Genomic DNA, 19,669 nt, shown 5'->3' on the forward strand with positions numbered 1-19,669 from the left:
ACATGGTAGGATGGAAGGGAGGCACACAGAAAAGCCATGAAAAAAAAAACCACAGAGAAAAAAAAAATTACAGCTTCTGTTAAATGTTTAAAAAGTGCTTCCTGAGAATTTCACAAAATGTTTCCTTGTTCTCATAATATTAAAGTTAATGAATACTTATTCTACAACTACCTTTTTGAGGCCTTGCTCAGTCATCTCTTTTCCAAGAGCAAGTAATTTATTTTAACTCTTCCTCTGACAAAACTGCTTCCATCTCATCAGCATTTATACCCTTATCTCAAACTACAGTATTTTTTGAAATAATGAAAACAAAAATACACACCACAGATAGATTTCACACCCTGGATTTATGGATTGGCATTCATGTTTTCAGTTTGTTTTTCTATTTCTTTCCTACTGACACCAAATAATCTACTTGCCTTTTCAACTCCTATGCTACAAGGAAGAGGTCTGTATCAGTGAGAGTGCCAAACTACAGACCTCTCCTAACAGGCAATATAGCAGTGTTACTTGAAAAGTAGATGGAGGGCTTGTAAAGAACTCCAGGAGATCTGTTTTGACTAAGGGAATCTAAGATAGGCAATAAGGAGATGACAGAGAAGCAAGACTACATTTTCATTGAGATAGATATACCATAAGCCCATGAATCATCGGCAAAGAGATGATACTTAAATTGTCTTTCCACATAAGATTATGCAAAGATGAAGAGCAGAATAAGGGGGGAAAAAAGGGGGCGGTTGAGAGACAGCGTGTTGCAGAACTCCCACACAAAGCTGGGTAATGAATGAGAAAGATCCTCCAAAGGATGTGCTGAAGAAGTGATCAAAGTATCCAAAAGCAGCAGAAAGATGACATTTGCCAAGAAGTCACAGGGCAAAAAGAACAGGGACGTGGTCAACTGTTATCACAGCTGGCTGGCAGACTAAGAGAATCAAAGCTTAATATTTAAAGTGCAATTTACTACTACTAAAGTGATCTTTAGAAGTCCATATCTTGCTTGTGGAGACAGTCTCAGAAGTGATTCACATGTGCCTCTGCTCTGCCTTTCAGCATGCCCTTAGCAGTACTGCCATTGCTGCAACGCTCTCTGCACTGCTCCTGCTCCAGCACCATAGGGCCGTAGTAGGATGCTGAGAAGCTGCTTTACTCATAGTATTGCAACACCCAGGGCTTTTATTTAGCAACTGAATTTGCCTTGTACAGTCCTTGAGAAGAAGATCCTATTGACCTGAGCTGTAATGGATCCAACTGGAAGTGAGTGGCGCACAGCTTTACAAGGCTCTGCCAGGAGCCGGGACACGAGCCCCACTGCTATGGATCTGCATCACCTTTGGTGACCCATGCCCAGATCAGTCAACCACATTTGCCATCTTCTGCTAAGCTTTCTCTTGCCAGAGAAGGAAACTAATAAAAAATTTAACAAGTACAGTTTCCCACCCTGGACTGTCTTCAAAGAATTGCTCCATGAAGTGAAACAGGCTAGAACAAAATAACTACCTAATTTTTTTTTTAATCTTTCTATTCCTGTCTATTTTGCATTCACATCTCCCATGAAAAATGTTTTGTAGATGGGCTATGTGATTGCACAACAGCCAAAATGAGTAAGAAACTCTATAAACTAACTTGTTTTCCAACAATGACACGTGCACATGCAAATACTCACAGATACTTCTATACACCAACCACTTCTGAAAATACAAATGGAAATAACAGTAATCTTCCAAGCTCTCTCTTTTTCATTGCACACAGCAAAGAAAAAGGGGAAAAAACAAAACCCACCACCATTCTAACTGATATACTTTATTTATTAACATTTTCTGTCCCTTAGAAAAAAGATAAATTAATTATAATTAGCTCCCATTTGGACAATTTTGTGTATAGCATTCATATCAGAGATGTGTTGAAAAAAGAGCTAAAAATCAACACATACATTTTCTTAAGTGAAGGCTTGAATAAAACAAAGTCAGGCGCTTGGTTCCTCTTTCATTCCATATGATACACAGCTGCGTCAATCCCATCAGGAAACAGGCAACAGGAAATTCTTAACATTCTGAAGAGAAATCTAAAGATGTGTCTCATCACCCTTCCTCCTGAAAGTGCTTTTCGATGTTTCGAAGTGCTAAAAGATGTTTACACAAGTTCTAAAATTATTAATTATTTTGCTCAGCTTTTAAGCAGCTCTAGGCCTCATTAAGTAGCTAACAATGAGACAAAAAAATTTTTCTTTTTATAAGTTGCCTACACTTTTTCATTTCCTTCATCTCAAAATATAAATTGTTAAGGAAACCTTGACACCTACAGACAAAATCAAAGCCAAGTACTCTAGCTATTGGAAAATGTTCCTTCATAATGTGCTGCTCCTGTGTTATTTGTGTTTCTAACTACAGCTCTTGCATATATAATTCCATTATACTTTTATAAATCACCATTTTGAAAAATGCTTTTGAACCATTAATATATTTTCCTGGTTAAAATTCTTTGAGATGTTCTTAACAAGAGTCTTAGATAATGAATTTGGGCAAACTCTGGAACAGTCTTTACAGTATTATCATTCTCATTAATTTTCAGAACTACCCACTGTGTTGAGATGATTGTCATGGGCCTAAGACTTCAATTTGGCTAAATATTTTTGCATATATTTCAACATATAAGTAACTAACAGATGTTTAAAATGTTAAGTTCACAATCTAGAAATAGTTAAATATTTACTGTAGTATCGTAATTTGGTTTTGCACTTATTTTTATTTTTCTGCTTCTATCTTTAAACACTCTTTTAGAGTCCTGCTTTGCTGTAGGCAAAATGCTTTAAAACAACATCACATGAAAACAAAACATACTTGATTTAGTAAATACAGCTGTGTTTTTAAAGAAAGAAAAGAAATAAACACATTAAGGTACCACAAATTAAAACAGAGAAAAGAAAAGAAAACATTTAATGTAGAAATGTTACTTTTACCTTAGGTCCAGGCTTAATGTAAAACCTTTTAAATTGTTTGCATAATAAAAGCTGTAAAATTCATGTTTTATTTCTGCTTTAGAAACCTTATACATTCTACTGTCTTACACCATTCCTAGAAGACTCTGTTAGATGAAAACAAAATTACTTTCAAAATGTTCATACACAGCATATACAGTATCTTACTTTAGTCCAAAATATTCTTTTTCTTTGCCTTTTTTTTTTTTTTTGGGGGGGGGTCTTTTTTTTCTTTTTTCTTTTTTGGGGGGTTGGTTTGGTTTGGTTTGGTTTTTTGTTATCTTTGAAGACTGCTTCTGTTTCCATTGTTTCATCCTTAACCATTCACATATCAGAGCAATAAGTATTTCATTACTGGTTTATCTGTCCAGAGGCTTGAGAAGCAGTAACAATTAACCCTCCCTTCACAGTGATTGATACAGGCTTTGCTTTCAATTTGTTCCACTACACAGATCATGAAATTCTGAATGCGATCATCCTTATTGACCTACACTTTCAAACACACGGCTACAATGAGATGAAAGTAATTATTAAAAGGAACACAGGACTACTCAATGCTGAAACAAAGTCTTGAAAAATCTTTTAGATGACCTTCTCATAAAATTAGCATCTTTTGATGTGAAATAAAATTATGGATTTCCTTCAAAATCTGGAAATATTCAATGGAAATCTGATCAAAGTACAATATCATTATATCACATAAGCCCAGTTCTAATGTCACATCAGCTCATATCTGACCCAATAAACAGAAACTTTAACCAGAGTGATCATAGGAGGATCACGCCCTATATATTTTAAAAGTTCCTCTGTCAGCTTTATTTTACACCAGCTCTGCTTGAAATGCTGTGTTGAAAATGACAAGGCAGTAATTTCTATTCTATTGTAGTCTGTTTCTTTTTAAGATTCTGGACTTCTTGAGGCACCTAATGTAAATAAGTAGAGAGGAAATTCAGACTGCTAAGGAAAAATGAGAAACTCAAGTCAGATTTCCATCATCAGCTGAGATGAACCAAGACCTATACACAACACTGCTGGAAACTTACTGCAGTGGAAAACAAATATCTTTCATAAACCCTGGAAAAATAACCCCACAAAATATTAATTTCTTTTAACTGATACATTTTTTTAAATTAAATAGGATTGGTAGGTGAGCAGTAATGATAGAACTAGTTAAAAAATGGGATGCAGTCAAAGAAAATCAGGATAGAAACTGTGCAGAAGGATGTTCTTACAGGCCTGAGGCTCTAATCACAAAACAAAGTGATGGAGATGAACCAATACTGCATGGATTAGCAATGAATTATTTTGAACTATAATCATGTGCCAGCACAAAGGGGAGGTAAAAACTAGCCATTACCCACAAGCTGATCTGCAGATAAGAAGAAAAAATAAGTGAAAAGGGGAAAAATTTATATGCTAAACTGAGTCAGGAGCATAATTAAAATCTAAAATGTTGTTACACTTCAAGTAACATTATATTTAATGTCTTTCATGTACTGTATAATGTTGAGTATTTACACAATAGGGTCTGTAAGACACTAGGGCCAAAGCAGGGTTAAACTGAATAACTCTTCTGTAAATTAGTACTGCATAGTAATATGTGCTGAAAAATATCCTAATGGATGAGTTAGTTTTAAAATAACACACATGGGCACTAATTTCTCCCATTGTAAAACTGTAGGAAATACATATATATGTACACATGCATAGATGTATACACATACTGGTACATACACATACACATACTGGTACAGGTATGTGAAAATGTGCAAATACACACACACACTTGTGTATACACAGGCATATATAATGAGGGATTTAATTTCCATTAGTCCATCTGAGAGCTAAGCATCACCATCTTAAGATTCAATGTTAGTTTTCCCTTCAGAAGAAAATGTTAGGAATAATTTTGCGAGAAAAGAAAAATCAAGACTGCTATCCACAAAGATTCCTGAGATTCTTATGAACAGACTGTTTAAATGAAGAGCACTTTAATCAGTAGAGGAATCCTCACGTTTCTAATGTCTTGCTGTGCATTCTGCAGGTTATAGTAGCAGCTGGTAGAGGTCATATATCTTTTGTGAGCATCCCAAAAAGGCTCACTGCCAGACTGTTAAATTATGAATAAGCAATGAACAAAAGAATGCAGATACGGTGGTGACAAGATAATCCAAGCAAATTTATCTATGACAAATTTCACAGGATTAACAAATTACATTTACACAGAACAATAAAAATGAGGAGGAGAAAAAAGGGGAAAAAAAAGAAAAAGAAAAAAAAAAAAAGATGAGCCTACTTTTTGCTCACAGCATTAGAGGGAAAGAAAATCTCCATTCCAGTACACGTATTCACATTTAACTTTAGATAAAGTAAGACATAGCTTGCTGAAGATGAGCAACTAGAATTACTTCCTTTCAAGCAAATACATATTCTGTATCTATCTAATGCACAGCATATGCCTGCACTTTGCAGTATACACATATATAAGTCAGTGGAAAATCTTTTAAAGTTTTCTTCATCATTAGTAAGAAACTGAATAAATATTGAAGAACTCTAATTTAGCTTTTCGGGCAAAATATCTTTCCATTTTCTGTCAGTTAAAACACACTTCTTCCCTTAATCACTTCGGGCTTTTTTCCTATTTGAATAGAACAAATATATTGCAATAAATTATAATTACCACAAGAAACAAGTCAAGAATAGAACTTTTTTTTTTTTTGCAGTAGTACCGTAATAAACATTTTTTTTAAAAAATCACTCCTAAAGGAATTCTAAATCTATAATCTAAATAATGGCTGCTCCTAAAGATAGACATTCAGTACGTCAAATAATCTGGAGGGAAAGTAAAGGATATCTGCAATGTTTGCTACATCCTGCAGTCTCCTGTTCTGGTTTATAGAAGTGGTACAAAAAAATTTGAAATACTACTCTTAAAAAGCATGGCATATCAGTTTCAAAAGTGCAGTTCTGTAGAGAAGCATTTTTCATCCTATTAAAAAGGAATGAAAAGGAAAATCAGGATAGAAAAAATGACAAAAAGGAAAGACAGCATCTCTTAGCTAGGAAATTTGAGTGTAAATAGAGTGATTGATAAAAGAAACAGCATGTATGTTTGACAGATCTGGAATCAGCTGTATCTTTTCTATCATGCTTCTCATCTGAAGTCTATTTTCTGTCACCTCCATTTATTTCCTGTTGTTTGTTAATCTGAAACAGTTGTTTAGTAAAAATAGATCTTGAATAAATATGGGCCTTCCAAAACCATATGTATCATTTATGCATCAAATATATGTTCTTGTTACAGAGCACTGCCTACAAACAGGAAACCTCACTATTAAAGTGAACATCCAATTAATTAAGATACTTTAGTAAACTACTTGGATTCTGCAAACAACTACTTGAGTACCATTTATCTAGCTCATTCAGCCAATGGAAAAAATTACTGCACTTTTGATTTATCCCAAGAAATGTAAGTTTTGTTGTAAAACTGAACAGCAGCACAGAAGGAATGAATAGGTAAATTAGCACAAAGTATTTGTTTTTCTTCTTATGTTCATCTTCTGTTTGTTACTTTGCAAGAGAAAACAGGTTTGTTTTTTAAAATGCAGTTATTTTCGAGAACCTCCTGTCCATATTGGTAACAATTTATGCAAAGGTGAAGCAAACATGCCAATCCTACACCTAACTATAGTCAGACAAATAAAATCAGCTACTTTTTTTTCAGCTGTGAAGGTTGAAGGATAAGTACCACTGGCAGCTATTCTCTTTTTTTTTTTTTTTCAATACTTTTTCCCTTTTTAATCCTGCTGGCAGCACTGTACAGATTCAGTCACTCAGTTCTTTCTACTGACCTCAATCTTGACCTGTGAAAACTGCCCACTTACATTTTTTTCCCACAAACAAGTTCTGCTTCCCATCACCTCCAAGAAAAAACAACTTTTTTACAAACATTTTTTATAAAAGTTTGCATATTATACTTTTGCTAAATGAATTACAGCTTTGGCACCTAACTCATATAAGCCTAGGTTGTGAGTAAACTGATTGTAAATGTGAATTTGCACATGACTTTCAAACATGGCATTTAAGCAAGAAGGAAAGAATATCCCATACCCCCACCCCCTACTCTAATATGTAAATACAGAGTTCTGATACAAAAATACACCATTCTATGGCTAAATTTCAGCAAAACTATAACCCTTTAGAGTTTCATCCAAAATTACTCTTCAAAGACTATTCATTACACAATAAAATTCAGCTTAAAACAATGTAATGTCTAATGAAGCCTATTCTAAATTTCTGTTGGAGACAAAATTCCCAGGCAAGTATTTTAAAGGGAGCTTATAGAATTTAGGTGCCCATATTTCACTAAAATGCAGTATGTGTTGAATGCCTAAATCCAACAGGCTCTTCAGAAAATCCAAGCCCCTGGGACATTATCGTAGATTACATACATACATATTATTCTGACTATATCCCCTAAGTTCACTATATACATATGTAAACCTAACATGCCTGCAGGTAATGGAACAGTACTTTTCCACTTAAATTATTTAACATAAGTGTTGAACTTCTATTATATATCAAGCTAACAGCTAATTTTAAATTGCAATCAAGCCATTCTCTGAAAGCACTTTATTTCAGTGGAGGTTTTGCCTGTAAAAGAAATGTAAATCCCTCTAATGAAGGCAGTGTAATCTTTGAATACACAGTCAAAATGGGGGCTGGAATTTTATTCCTAATGCTAACATTGACATCTTTTGCCACTTCTGCTAGTTCTCAAGAATTTTTTGTGTGTAACTATCTCATCAGTAAAACATGTAGAACAGCTATTTCAGATCTTTCGAAGCATGTGAAGCCAAATAAAGAAGCATATCTACAGAAATACTCAGTATTAACATTAAAGTCTTCTTCAGACATTGGCTGACATCAATGAGAAGTTTCCCAGAACAGACAAATGACAGAACACGACAGAAGAGTGAAAGTCCAAATTGCAACATACAAGTAAGTCTGGGAAAACAGCCTTAGTAAGAAAATCTTCACAACTCCGCTTTCAGTAATCCATTTCAAATTCTTTGTAACATATCACTTGTTCTTTAATGTGCCTGGCTCTCACCTGCATGTAGTGCCGGGTAAGGGCTGGCATAATTCTCAGTATCTAGCTGCAGCAGGCTGAGATCAGGATCTCCTTGAGAATCACTCCGCTTTCACTTGACAATCTCGAGACTTTCGCATTTTACAATAACACACAGAGGCAAAGTTCACTCCTCCTCTCACTAAGTATATTTGTCATTGCTATCTCTCTGAGGAAAAATTCACATCTATTAAATTATATGTTAAAAACACTTTTATCCTTGCTTGTGACTCTCTGCAGTATACTTTAATTGTGTACATAATTTCATTTGGGACTTTTCTAAAGATTAAGGCATGACTTGAACTTAATATTCCCCCAAAGACAGGGTCCAGTTCTGCCAAGTTAGAGACACAAATACTATCATTCCCTTACTGTACCGTCTTTGTCCTGTGTAATATACTTCTGTGGCATACAAAATTAACGAATATTTGTACTACTCAAAGTCCTGTTCAAATGAATGGCACAACGGTCCTATTCATTTGACTAGGACTTTGTGTATTGCAAAACCACTGCTCCAGCTAGTCACAGAACAATGCTCCAGTCATATAAGACATGGCAGCAACTATTATATTCTTACTATGGCACATCTTCTTATGCAGCAAAATACAATATTATTACAAATTATCCTTATTATGCAAAGTCCTATTAAACAAAAAGTCGCACACCTCATTCGCACTAATGGGATTTTGTATGTTAAAGATAACATGCAGTAGCCTTATAAATATTACATAGAGAGAAATTGCCTATTCTGAAAAAATGTAATTCTTTTGAAATGAATTTTCAAAACATTTCATCTCGTGGCCTTAAATCTTTGGCAGCTTCTTAAAAAAAAAAAGTCAGACATTAAGCATAAGCAAACAGACTGAAGAAACAAACGACTGGGGTGTAAATGCAGTCTTTGCTATGTACCTTAAAAATATCCTACGTTAAGGATATGTAAACAAATTTCCAGGGTGACATCCTGCAGAACAAGTTTGTTTGATTCATTATAAAATATGCTGTGACTATGCTGATGTGACCATGATGAAAACACAAGATGAGGTGCTTTTGTACCTGCAAGAGCTACAGCTGATAATAATATAAAATTGATCTGATGGAATAACTGAATGTAAGATTTGTTCACGTGAGATGAGATTTCAGGAAATGGTTTCATAACAGTAAACTGTTACTTAATTGCTAACAAATGAACTTCTGCCACGTTGGTTACATGGCTTCATTCTACTGACCTCAGTGAAAGAATCATTCCAAAAATGTTAATAAATGGTAACAGTTAGTTTTCATTATCAGTATCAGTTATTCAAAATTCTTATCTTAGAATACATTTTCCAGTAAAGAGGATATTGTTATAGAGATCATTTTATGAAACAAAAAAAAAAAAAATTTAAACACTCTTTACTTTTTAGGAAGCATGGTGATGAAACTAACACCTAGAATGTCAATTTTCAACAACTGTTTTACATCACTCTTGCAGTAAAATTTCCATCTGGGCTGGCAACCTGTGTGCCAAGTTTCAAACAAATGTGATTTGAAATTGCCAGTATATTAGACTCTGAAATTCAAGTGAGATCCTAATAAAAAGAGATGGGCACTGACAATAGATTCTCATATTCTCTTAAAAACACTTATGGGTCTAAGTGTTGTACTAATCTGATAACAAAATTCTCTAATTATTTGTAACTTACTTATAGTACAGCATTAGAATATAATGCCATCAAATTGTTAGAAAACAAGCAAACTGGATATAGTTTGTAAGAAAAAAACAGTTGTGCTTTATGTATGTAAAGAATGTAAAAACAGCGCTGCAGACAAAACCTTGTTATTCAGAATCCCATTAGTTACTGAAAATACCTAATATAAGTTTTGTTGATCAATACTCTCATGTAAGCTCTAAATAATGTATGATTCCAGTGGAGAAAAATGCAGCAAATCAAATATGGTGGGAGAATGTTTCAAATTATGAAGAGTAGTATGACTGCTAATCCATAAATCAGAAATCAGAAAGATTGTTGTAATGTGGGAGGGCTCTATTTAATAAAGGTCATTATAACTCCTGGCTCTAGAGCTATAAGATCTAATATCCTCTCTGGTAGCTCTATGATATGCCCATGCATTACTGTTCTTGTTGACAGTCTGTTGCCTTGGAAATATTTCATTATTTCAGTTTTTCCATTTGTAGACCCTTGGCCTTGTGATATGAAGGCCACCCTATTTCATATTTTCGATTATCATTTAAGCAATCTTCTGGAGCTATTTATATAAAAGCAAGTGTTAGACAATGCATATCATCATTTATCACTGCTATGCTTAAGCTCATGCTCTAGAAAAAGTGCCAAAATAAAGGTTTTTTCCTCTTTCACTTTAAACCAATAGCACTCTAATGTTATGATATGCTATACAAATCAATGCTGGCATATAATATGCATGACACTTCTGTCTATTTCATTTTCCTGGGTGTATATCCACGCAGTTGAAAAAGCTAAACTGTTGCTGTAACTGTAAAATTTGCTAATACTCACAGTTTAAAAGAAAATCAAACAAATGTAAGTGTGGAACTTTTCATATATCCTCTTAAAATCCTAAAAAGGTGAAAAAAGTTTCAAAACTATTCAAGTGCCTGTTTACATCAGAGACTACTGCTTTTTACATCTGTTTTGTAAGCACAATTTTTTGCTTGAAAAAAATGTAACACAATCTACCTAAATACTTGCGGTAGTGAAGACTGAAAAAACAATGTATACAAAGTTAATTTAGAGGATTCTTAATCCTGAGAACTAGTTTACTGAAGCAGTAGCTAAGAGACTGCAAAACCCTTTCAGTAAGTGATATGCTCTTGTATTTCAAATATCTTGGTTCCCACAGACCAAAGGATGTGTACAAAGACAGCTAAAATAGCTACACGCGAGACTTCATGAGCACATTACACAACTTTTAATAAAATGTACATCAGTATCTGTTTTTTGAAGCATTGATCCATTTTCTCCAAAACTTTAAGGAATAAACAGACTAACATTATTTTTGCTACAAAAAATGTCATCAACTTCTACATGCAAGACTTACACCTAAACTATCCAGAACACTGTACAGAGTGATAACAAAGTGAACCCTAAGGGCAAAAAACAACTTGGACACTAGGCCAAGTTTGTGGCTATTAGTGTTCTAGGAATTTAGACTACCTTTTTCCCCTGAAATGATTACACCTCCCACTCCCTACAGGGAAAAACTACTCCGATCCAACCTTTAAAATGACAGCATCAGAGCTGAACAAGAAGATGCTATTAAAGGGCATTAAATTAAATACAGTATATCCTCCTACAACTTCAATCAGAATTTCAGACCAAGTGTTATTTAGTTCAGCTCTCAAGTGGAGCAGAATAACAAATCGCGCACTTTGATTTACCTTCTCCGAATGCCAAATGGAGACAGGTGATAAAGAAAGCACTCATGCACAGGCTATGAAGTTTCCCCTAGAAATTAATTCTATCTTCAAGATTCCTATCTCAGAGAAATTCCCAAAATGGCACACAAATATGCTTCTGCTGGAGAGATTACTGAAGCTATCCTAGCAAATACACTTAGCACTAATATAGTAACATTCTCAGAAAGAAGACAGCAGAATTGTTTGTTGTGGGGGAACAGGACTTATTCATATGAATTGTTTTTCCAACAAAGAATTCTGCAGGAGAAAAACCTGCTGCTTTAAGTGTTATTAACACAGTAGAAACACCGTTGCAGCCACTGGAATGAAGATCAAGAAAAAAAATGTTTATAGTTGAAAATGAAAATCTGTAGTTAAGTCACTGACATATGACGATGCACTGTTCTCCCATTACGTGTATCTCCTAATTTTGCTACATACCAACATAGCCTTGTCAAAGTGCAACAGTTACCACTACTGCATCTAAGACAAGCACACTAACACTTCAGTGGTGAATATGAGATATATAGGTTCTTTATGCCACGCAGTCAGTTTTCTTAGAGAAAATGGCACAGCTACTTAGACAAAAGCTGTGGGGTTTGGAAGTTGTACTACAAACGCTGATCATTCTGAAATATGCAAGTATGAAATTAAGGCTGAAGTACTTTCGTTTAAATATTTTTCAGACTTATTTGTGCTGTGAAATATAAACCGACTAACGCACGATCCAGCTACTTTTAAAGGCTATCTAAATGGTAATTTCCATTTTTCCAACTAGCCAGGCACCTTCCTCACCCCTCGCACTCAAGTTCACTTGTAACGCTAAAGGGGGCGGGAGGGAAAGAGCCCACCCCAAACCCTCTGGCTGCTCTTCTTCTGGGCATGCATCTCGTCGCAGTGTAGCAATGGAGCTTTGAATACTTTTGTAAGAATCACAAAGTAACATCACATGAACTTGTACTCTTGTCTCCTACCAGTCACTTCTAGAAAGATTCACTTTACTAGAACAAATCCGCTACGGGCAATTCGTGTCACCAGCAGAGCACATTAATCACAAGCACTCTCTCCCAACAAAAGTACATGGGGCAGGCGGCGGGCCGGGAACCAAGCGGGGGGGCAGCGCGATCACCCCCCGCCTCCCTCCCCGGACCCCGCGCACCGCCTCCCTGCCTGCCCGCCCGCCCGCCCGCCCGCGCACCGGCTCCGCTCTGCCCACCCCGGGGGCCGCGGGCACCGGCGGCCGGCACGGCGGCGGCGGGGCGGGGGGGCCGGCCCGGGCAGCCCCGCGGGCGCAGCTGGCGGCGCCCCCCCCGCTCCGGCCTAGCCGCACTTGAACCGCACCGGCGGGGCCGGCCCCTCCGCCCGGAACGCCGGGCCTGGCGCGGCGCCCCAGGGCCGCCGAGCGGCGGGGCCGCCCGGGGGGGCCTCCCGGCCCCGCGCACACACAAACACACACACACACGCACACACACGCACACACACACCCGCACACACACACAGACGCACACGCGCCCGCTCCACAACGCGCCCCGCCAAGCAGCGGCTCCGGCAGCCGCGGCGGTGCGGCCACCGGAGCGGGGCCGCTGCTGCGCGGCTTGTTCTGAGTGTGTGTGCGTATGTGTGTGTGCGTGTGTGTGTGTGTGTGTGTGTGTGCGTGCGGCTGGCGGTGCGCACTAGGAGGAACTCACGGTGCCCGGCTGTGCGAGCAGCGGGTGCCGGCGGCAGGTCCCCCCACCCCGGCATGGCAGCCAGCCCCGGCCCCCGGCGCCGGCGGCTTGGCCCGGCCCGGCGCTGCTGCGGCGGCTGCTGCTGCTGCTGCTGCTGCAGGTTCAATAAAGAGAAAGTGTTACCGTTCTCGCCTGGAAGGATCCTGCTGAAAGCTTGGCTTGGTGGGCGCCATCTTCCTGGGATTTTTTTTTTTTTTTTCTCCTCTCTCCCTTACTTTTCCCCCTCCTGATGTTGGTGTGTGTTGTGTGTCTAGCAGCAGCAGCGGCGGCAGCAATGGCCCCGGTTAGCCAGACAGGCTAAGGAAAAGTACTGAGGCCAAAGCATCGCGGGCTCCCACTCCTCCGCGCAGTCCTGGTGCAGGTTGCTCGCTCGCTTGCTTGCTAGCGCTGCTGCTGCCGCTGCCGCCGTCCATAAGCCGAGGAGCGGAGGGAGCCGGGGCCCCGCCGGCCCCAGAGACATGCCCAGCGCAGGCAGCGGCGGCGGCCGGCGGCGGCGGCGGGAAGAGCGAGCCGCGGCGCAGCCCCGGCGGGCAGCCCGGCCGCTGGCATCGCCCGGCAGGTGCGGCACACGCACACGCACACGCACACACACACACACACACTCTCACACACACACGCACGCACACGCACTCTCTCGCACACTCGTACACACACACCCCCGCCCGCGGGCCGGGCTACGCGGGGTGCCAGGCCATCGGGCTAGCGGGGCGGGGGCGGGGGAGGGAAGGAGGGGTGTCAGGGATCTCCAGGCTTGACCGCTGTGAAAGTATTTCTGGGCATTTTCCAGCTGCTTTCCCAGCTCCGCTCCCGCTCTGCGTGCAGGGGACACAGCCTCTGCTGCCGGCGCAACAACGCCACTCAGTTGCAGTTTCGCACACTTTTTTCCTCTGGAGTCTGGGCTCCAGCAGCGAAGAGGAGCAGGGGGAGGCAGGGACTGTCTCTTCAACACCGCGGGCTCAGAAACGCGGCAGGAGCACACTGGGCACAGGCAGCGTGTCACCCGTGGACTTCCACGGTGGAGGACGGGCTCGGGTGGGAGCAGCGGGCCGGGGGATGCGAGGGTCCTGCGACCCACGGGGCCGTATGCGGGTGTGCTCCGAGCCAGCCCGGACGGGCCGGGCCGGGGGAAACCGGCGCAACCCCCAGACACCTCCGAGAACGCGCCCGCACGTCCTGAGAGTGGGCATCGGGTACCAGCGAGACAAAAATGGGTAATGCTGGAAATGTGAACTTAGAGTGATGACCCGCTTTGTTGGCAAAGGGTGTAGCATTTTACGCGGTTTTATTGGAGATCATGAAACTAATCATGAAGTAAAGGAGCGGGAAAAAAAAACGCTACCTTAATCGTTCCTTCCAGGACACCGGGGGAACCCGAGCGCTGCTAGCCCTTATAGAAGAAATTACGCGTTCGCTAAAAGCTTTTCATCTCCAAGGTAACTTTGTGGCTGTCTGCTGCTCCCTTGGAAGTACAAATGCCCGGGCCTGATCCTGCTCCCTGGGAAAATCGAACGGGCTTCCTTGGGGAAAGGGGCAAGCCCCGAAGGCCGACCGCATTTATTCACGAGAAACCTTTCCGCGACTACTCCAAAAGTTTTTTTGGGGGGAGGGGAGGAGGCTGGGGGCCAAGAGCGTGTGCGAGCCGCAGGGCAGAGCCCAGGGGAAGAAGTTAGCAGAACACCTGGAAGTTTGGCTGCGGGGCGCCGTCCGCGCACCGGGGGCCGAGGGATTTCTTTCCGCAGGAGGCAAGCGGGCCGGCGTCCCTTGGCGCGGGGCGGCGGGGCCGGGGACGCGGCCGCGGTTCGGGGCCGCCGCCGCCCGCCGCGCACGTGCGGCCCTCGCGCGGCCGTTGCGCACGTGCGCGGCCGGCGGCGGGCGGCGGGCCTCGAGAGCCGCGAGCCCGCGGCGGGAGCGGGCGGGCGGGAGCGGGCGGGCAGGGCCGCGCTGCGCTGCGCCGGGCGGCGGGAGGCGCCGCCGCTGCAAGGTGGGCACCCGGGGCTGCGGGGGGGGCTGGCTACACAAAGTAGCAGATGCCGCTCCCGGCCGGCAGTCCAGTCTGCTCGCCTCCGAAATGAGGGGGAAAAAAAATAGAAGAAGTTAACAGGTGTCTCCTTGGCTGTGGCAATAGAATAAGGAGGTGTCGTGTCTGCCGTATTCTAAGCGTTTTGAGAAAGCGCGGAGAAAAATCGTCCGACGTAAACCATGCTGTTTCATCCATAACATTAAGTGAAAATTTGGAAGAAGTGCATATATGTTTCCTCTCGTAGGTTAGTGTGCGAGGCATCCAGACTGGCCTGGATTCGTGGTAGTAAAAGTACTTGAATATCTATTAAGCACTGTTTGGATTAGAGGTGTTAGTAGTTTGTCAGAGAAGTATTGCTTTCATAACTTCTTCCTGATTACAGACTGATAGAAGCAAACTATTAAACTCGAAGTACTAAAAAAATTGTATGCTGCCTTCTCTACATAATTCTGTTTAACTTAAAGTCTCCAGAGGTCTCTTTCATTTGTCTAAAAGCCAATCTGACATTTCTGACCCTTGACTTCCCCACTTCACAGACTAAACTATTGTGATTGCTGCCTGTACTTCCTCGTTAAAGTGTCCGTCAGTTTCCATTGTAATTTAAATATTTCATAAGTGACAAAAATCATACAGAAGCCATAAAAAGAAAGAAACTTTAATCTGTTCTTTATGACTCTCACATTCAAGATTTTTTTAATATATGTGTGTGTGTGTGTGTGTGTGTGCATGAAGGATTAGTGTGTTTGCTTGAGCAAAACAAGACTCTTCCTTAGTTTCAAATATTTCTTAGTCAAGAACGTCCTTAGGTATCATCAGAGCTTATTTCAGGAGTATCAGCTCCCTATTAACTCTCATTTGATAAAGCCTTCAAAAGTTACTATCAAACGTTTTCTATCACAAGCATCAAAACTATGGCAAGCAACACAAAAGTTGCTGAACGACAGAGCAGGCAATGGTCAGTTATCTAAATCTGGCTCCTAAACTAATTAAGTTTGCAATATTATGCTGAAGCCTCCTAATTTTTTTCTCTTTTACATCGTAGGGATGTTTAGTTTGGACGTTTAAGATTATACAGCATTTTTCTCGGTATTTAATTTAATGCAATATTGGAAAGCAAGATACTCGGGGCAGTGCCCTTTTTAGAGAAATGTAAACGTTTTGTTCTGATTTCAGTAGATCTGTTGTCGTCTACTTTATTTTTTTTTTTTTTTTTGAGGATTCGACTACGAGTATAAGTTTATCGTAAAGCTAACTAACAGATTCAGACTTCAGGTTTAGAAACATAAAGAAATGTCAGGTAATTAATTAAGCTTCATGTTAGTATCAGCATATATCGATGAATTGTTAGGGCAAATGGGGAATGTCTTTAAACTTCATGATGACTTACTGCCAACTTTCTACGCTTTGCTTCCTAAAGGCGCTCTCTGTGAATTTCCTGCATTTGCATTAGAATGCATTTAAGATGAAAAAAAAAACAGTGCTGAGTATACTTAGAGTTTCGGCTATATTTCCCTGTAGTAACAGGTGACATGCTAAAACTGTTAAAACTGCAATGTGGAATTGCAAGTGTGCAACCCCAAGTGAAAATTGTACTCATTCTTGGTTGAAAGAAAATTATCAATCAGCATACCATGATCAATTATCCCCCTGGCTGCCACACACTGGGATTTGCACAAGGCATTGACATTGAGAAATTCCTCTTTAGAAAGGATGAGCGGACGGGATCCCAAACTTTGCAGCAGCCAAGCTAAGATGCCGGGGTCTCACTTTTTTTTCTTTTTTTTTTTTTTCCTATTGTTGCTTTACAGCTCATCCAGGACAAAACTAAGAGATTGTGTTTACTTCTCAGTGCATTTTAAAAGATGCTGTATTTTTTAAAAGTAAAAAAAAAAGAAAAAAGAGAAAAATACACCCTCCCCTCCAACCAAGCTCTCCTCCCCCCCGCCCCAACAAACAGAAAGGAGAGATAAAAAAAAAAAAAAAAAAAAGGAAAACAAAGAAACACAAAAGCACAAAGAAAAAGCAAGTGAGGGAGCCTCAAGAAGAGCCGCACACCCCTCTCCCACTCGGTGCTCACCGTTGTTGGTAGGTGGTGATGCCCTGGACGTTTTGCGGGTTGCCGTTGGCCGCGGCGCCGGCTCGCCCCATGCCCGGCGCCGCCGGCACCCCCCCGGCCGCCCCGCCGGCCGCCGCCGCCGTCACCTGCACGCTGAAATCCGGGAAGATCCTGATCATCCCCGCGGCTCAGCACCCGGCGAGTGTCGGCGAAGAGGTGCAGCAGCAGCGACTCTCCCTCCGGCGGCTGCAGCAGCAGAGCCAGGCACACTGCAATCCCATTAGTGAGTGGCGGCCACTGTGAGTGAGGACGGGCGCTTTGATGTGAGCGGCTGGGCTGAGATTGAGGAGTTTGGGGGGGCTAGGGGTAAAGGGGAGGGGGGGGAAATTTACCGAATTGCAAACATGCAAGGCGTGAAGATTTGAGAAGCGAAGTGGAATATCAGAGCTACCAAAAAAAAAAAAAAAAAAAAAAAGGTATGTCGAATACTACTGGAGCTGTAGATATAGGCGAAAAATCCAAGCTGAGGAGGGACGGGGAGGAGAGAGGGGGGCGCAATTACTTTAGCGGTGCAGTGAAAATGATGAGCAGCAAATGTTGCCTTTTTTCCCTCCTCCTTCTCGTCCCTCCACCCCCCACCCTCCACCCAAAATGCAAGTCTTAGAGGATTTCTCTGTCTCAATGAAGTAATAATAAAGGCGGCTGACCACAGTCTGGGCTAGCGCCAACTGTGCGGGGGGGCCGGGGGGGGTGGGAAGGCGGGGGGGAAGGGGAGGAATATCCCTGCTCCCAGAGTCCTGAGGAGAAGAGGAAGAGTGGAGGATTGTTGCAGCACAAGTTCTCGCTCTTGGTAACTTGCTTTTGCTCTCCTAGAGGCACCCCGCAGCCCCCCTCCGTCTCTCTTCTTTCTCTCTATGAAGGGACGGTTTTCACAAGCGAGGAAATGCGCCGCTTTTGTGCAAAGGCAGAGTTTGTTCCTTATTCTAGGGAGCTGACTCTCCTCCCCTCCTAGTGTGCAGCAATGTTATTGCGAGTCAAACTTGTAAGGTGTGTGCTGTCTATGCACGCACTGATCCCTATTGCTGCTTCAACATATCAATTATAGGGCCGAGCGCTGCACAGAGCCCCCTCGCAGAGCTCCCCTCGGGGTGCGGCACGCACCGCACCGGCAGCGGCGCGGAGGGGCCCGGCCTCCGCCGCCCGCGGGACGAGCGGCCGCAACTCCGCGGCGCCTTTGTGCCACCCGGGGCTGCGCGCAGGCCCCCGCCTCGCTCGGGCGCGTTCGCCCTCATCCACCTCCGCCAAGTGCTTATCCCTGGACGCGGCGCTGCGCCGCTCCACCAGCCCGCCGGGACCGCGCCCCTGCCCGGTCGGGGCCGCCCGCCGCCGAGCGCGCCTGGCCGCGGTGCTGCGCGGGGGCGGGCGCCGGGAAGGACGCGCGGAAAGTTGGGCGTTAGCGCGGGTCGGCGGCGGACCCTCCTCGGCTTTGCCCAGGTGGCTGCCTCGCCTCGCTTCGGCCTTCGGGGTGGGCAACCTCGATGGAGGGGACACGGAGACCCGAGCCCCCCTCGCCATGGTGCTCGGCGAGTGCTGCGCGGGCTGCTCCCTCCTCCCGCAGCTGCAGTGGGAGATGAGGGGCGAGGATCCCGTCCCGCAGGGAGCCCAGCGGCTGTGCCCAGTCCGAGGCAGCAGGGGAGCGGCAGAAAAACTCCCTCCTGCAGGAGGGTCCCACCAGATCGCCTCGCTTCTGGGGGCGCCTCTGAAACCACGGACCTGGAGCCCCAAGCTGCTGATTGCTGGAGCTAAAAAGCGTGGTGCTTGTGGAGAGCTGGACTCTTCGCCAGCCCAGTGAGTGGACAGCTAGAGCAGAAAGTAACACGCTGCGTTACTGCACCTTACACAAACAGCAGCCGTGCTGCTAACTCGTTTCTGAGGAAACCGAGGCTCATACCAAGAGGAGCTGCATGGGACAGAACGCAGGTAGTAGCACTCCAGAATGTGTGTGGTATTGGAAAGGCTATGGCAGCGTCTCAGAAATGGGCAGAGGTCCCAGGCTGTCCCCTCGCTCCAAAAGCGTTGCAACCTTCCCTGAATCAAAGCTGTCACCTGGGCCAGTCTCCCCTTTTTCCATGCAACTGTGAGTCAAAGCCTGGCTCCTAATCTAAAAATATCCTCTCATCTTGACTTTTCTTCCCATTGCTGTTTCAAAGCAAATTAAGACACACCAACTTTATGTTAAAACAGAGACTGCATTCAAATCCTTTGTATTAAATAGCATCTGTGTTTGCATTCTGTTTTAATACAAAATGCTTTGGATTGCAGCTAATACCAGGAGATATGAAACTG

General features: G+C 42.7%; 1 protein-coding gene across 6 annotated transcripts in view; it reads right to left on the bottom strand.

The window, feature by feature from the left end:
• NPAS3 (neuronal PAS domain protein 3) overlaps positions 1-13,456 on the bottom strand; it is a gene marked incomplete at both ends in the record, with an annotated part of 583,871 nt that extends 570,415 nt beyond the window's left edge. For 5 of the 6 annotated variants that reach the window (XM_084207725.1, XM_084207726.1, XM_084207724.1 and 2 more), the window contains one exon: positions 13,371-13,456. In XM_084207725.1, the coding sequence (XP_084063851.1) occupies positions 13,371-13,420 (50 nt within the window). The remainder of the gene's footprint in view (positions 1-13,370) is intronic. The other variant, XM_084207721.1, reaches the window with a different exon arrangement.
• Between the last annotated feature and the right edge of the window lie 6,213 nt (positions 13,457-19,669).

This window comes from Fringilla coelebs (assembly GCF_963513975.1).
Source record: "Fringilla coelebs genome assembly, chromosome: 6".
Classification (NCBI taxonomy): domain Eukaryota; kingdom Metazoa; phylum Chordata; class Aves; order Passeriformes; family Fringillidae; genus Fringilla; species Fringilla coelebs.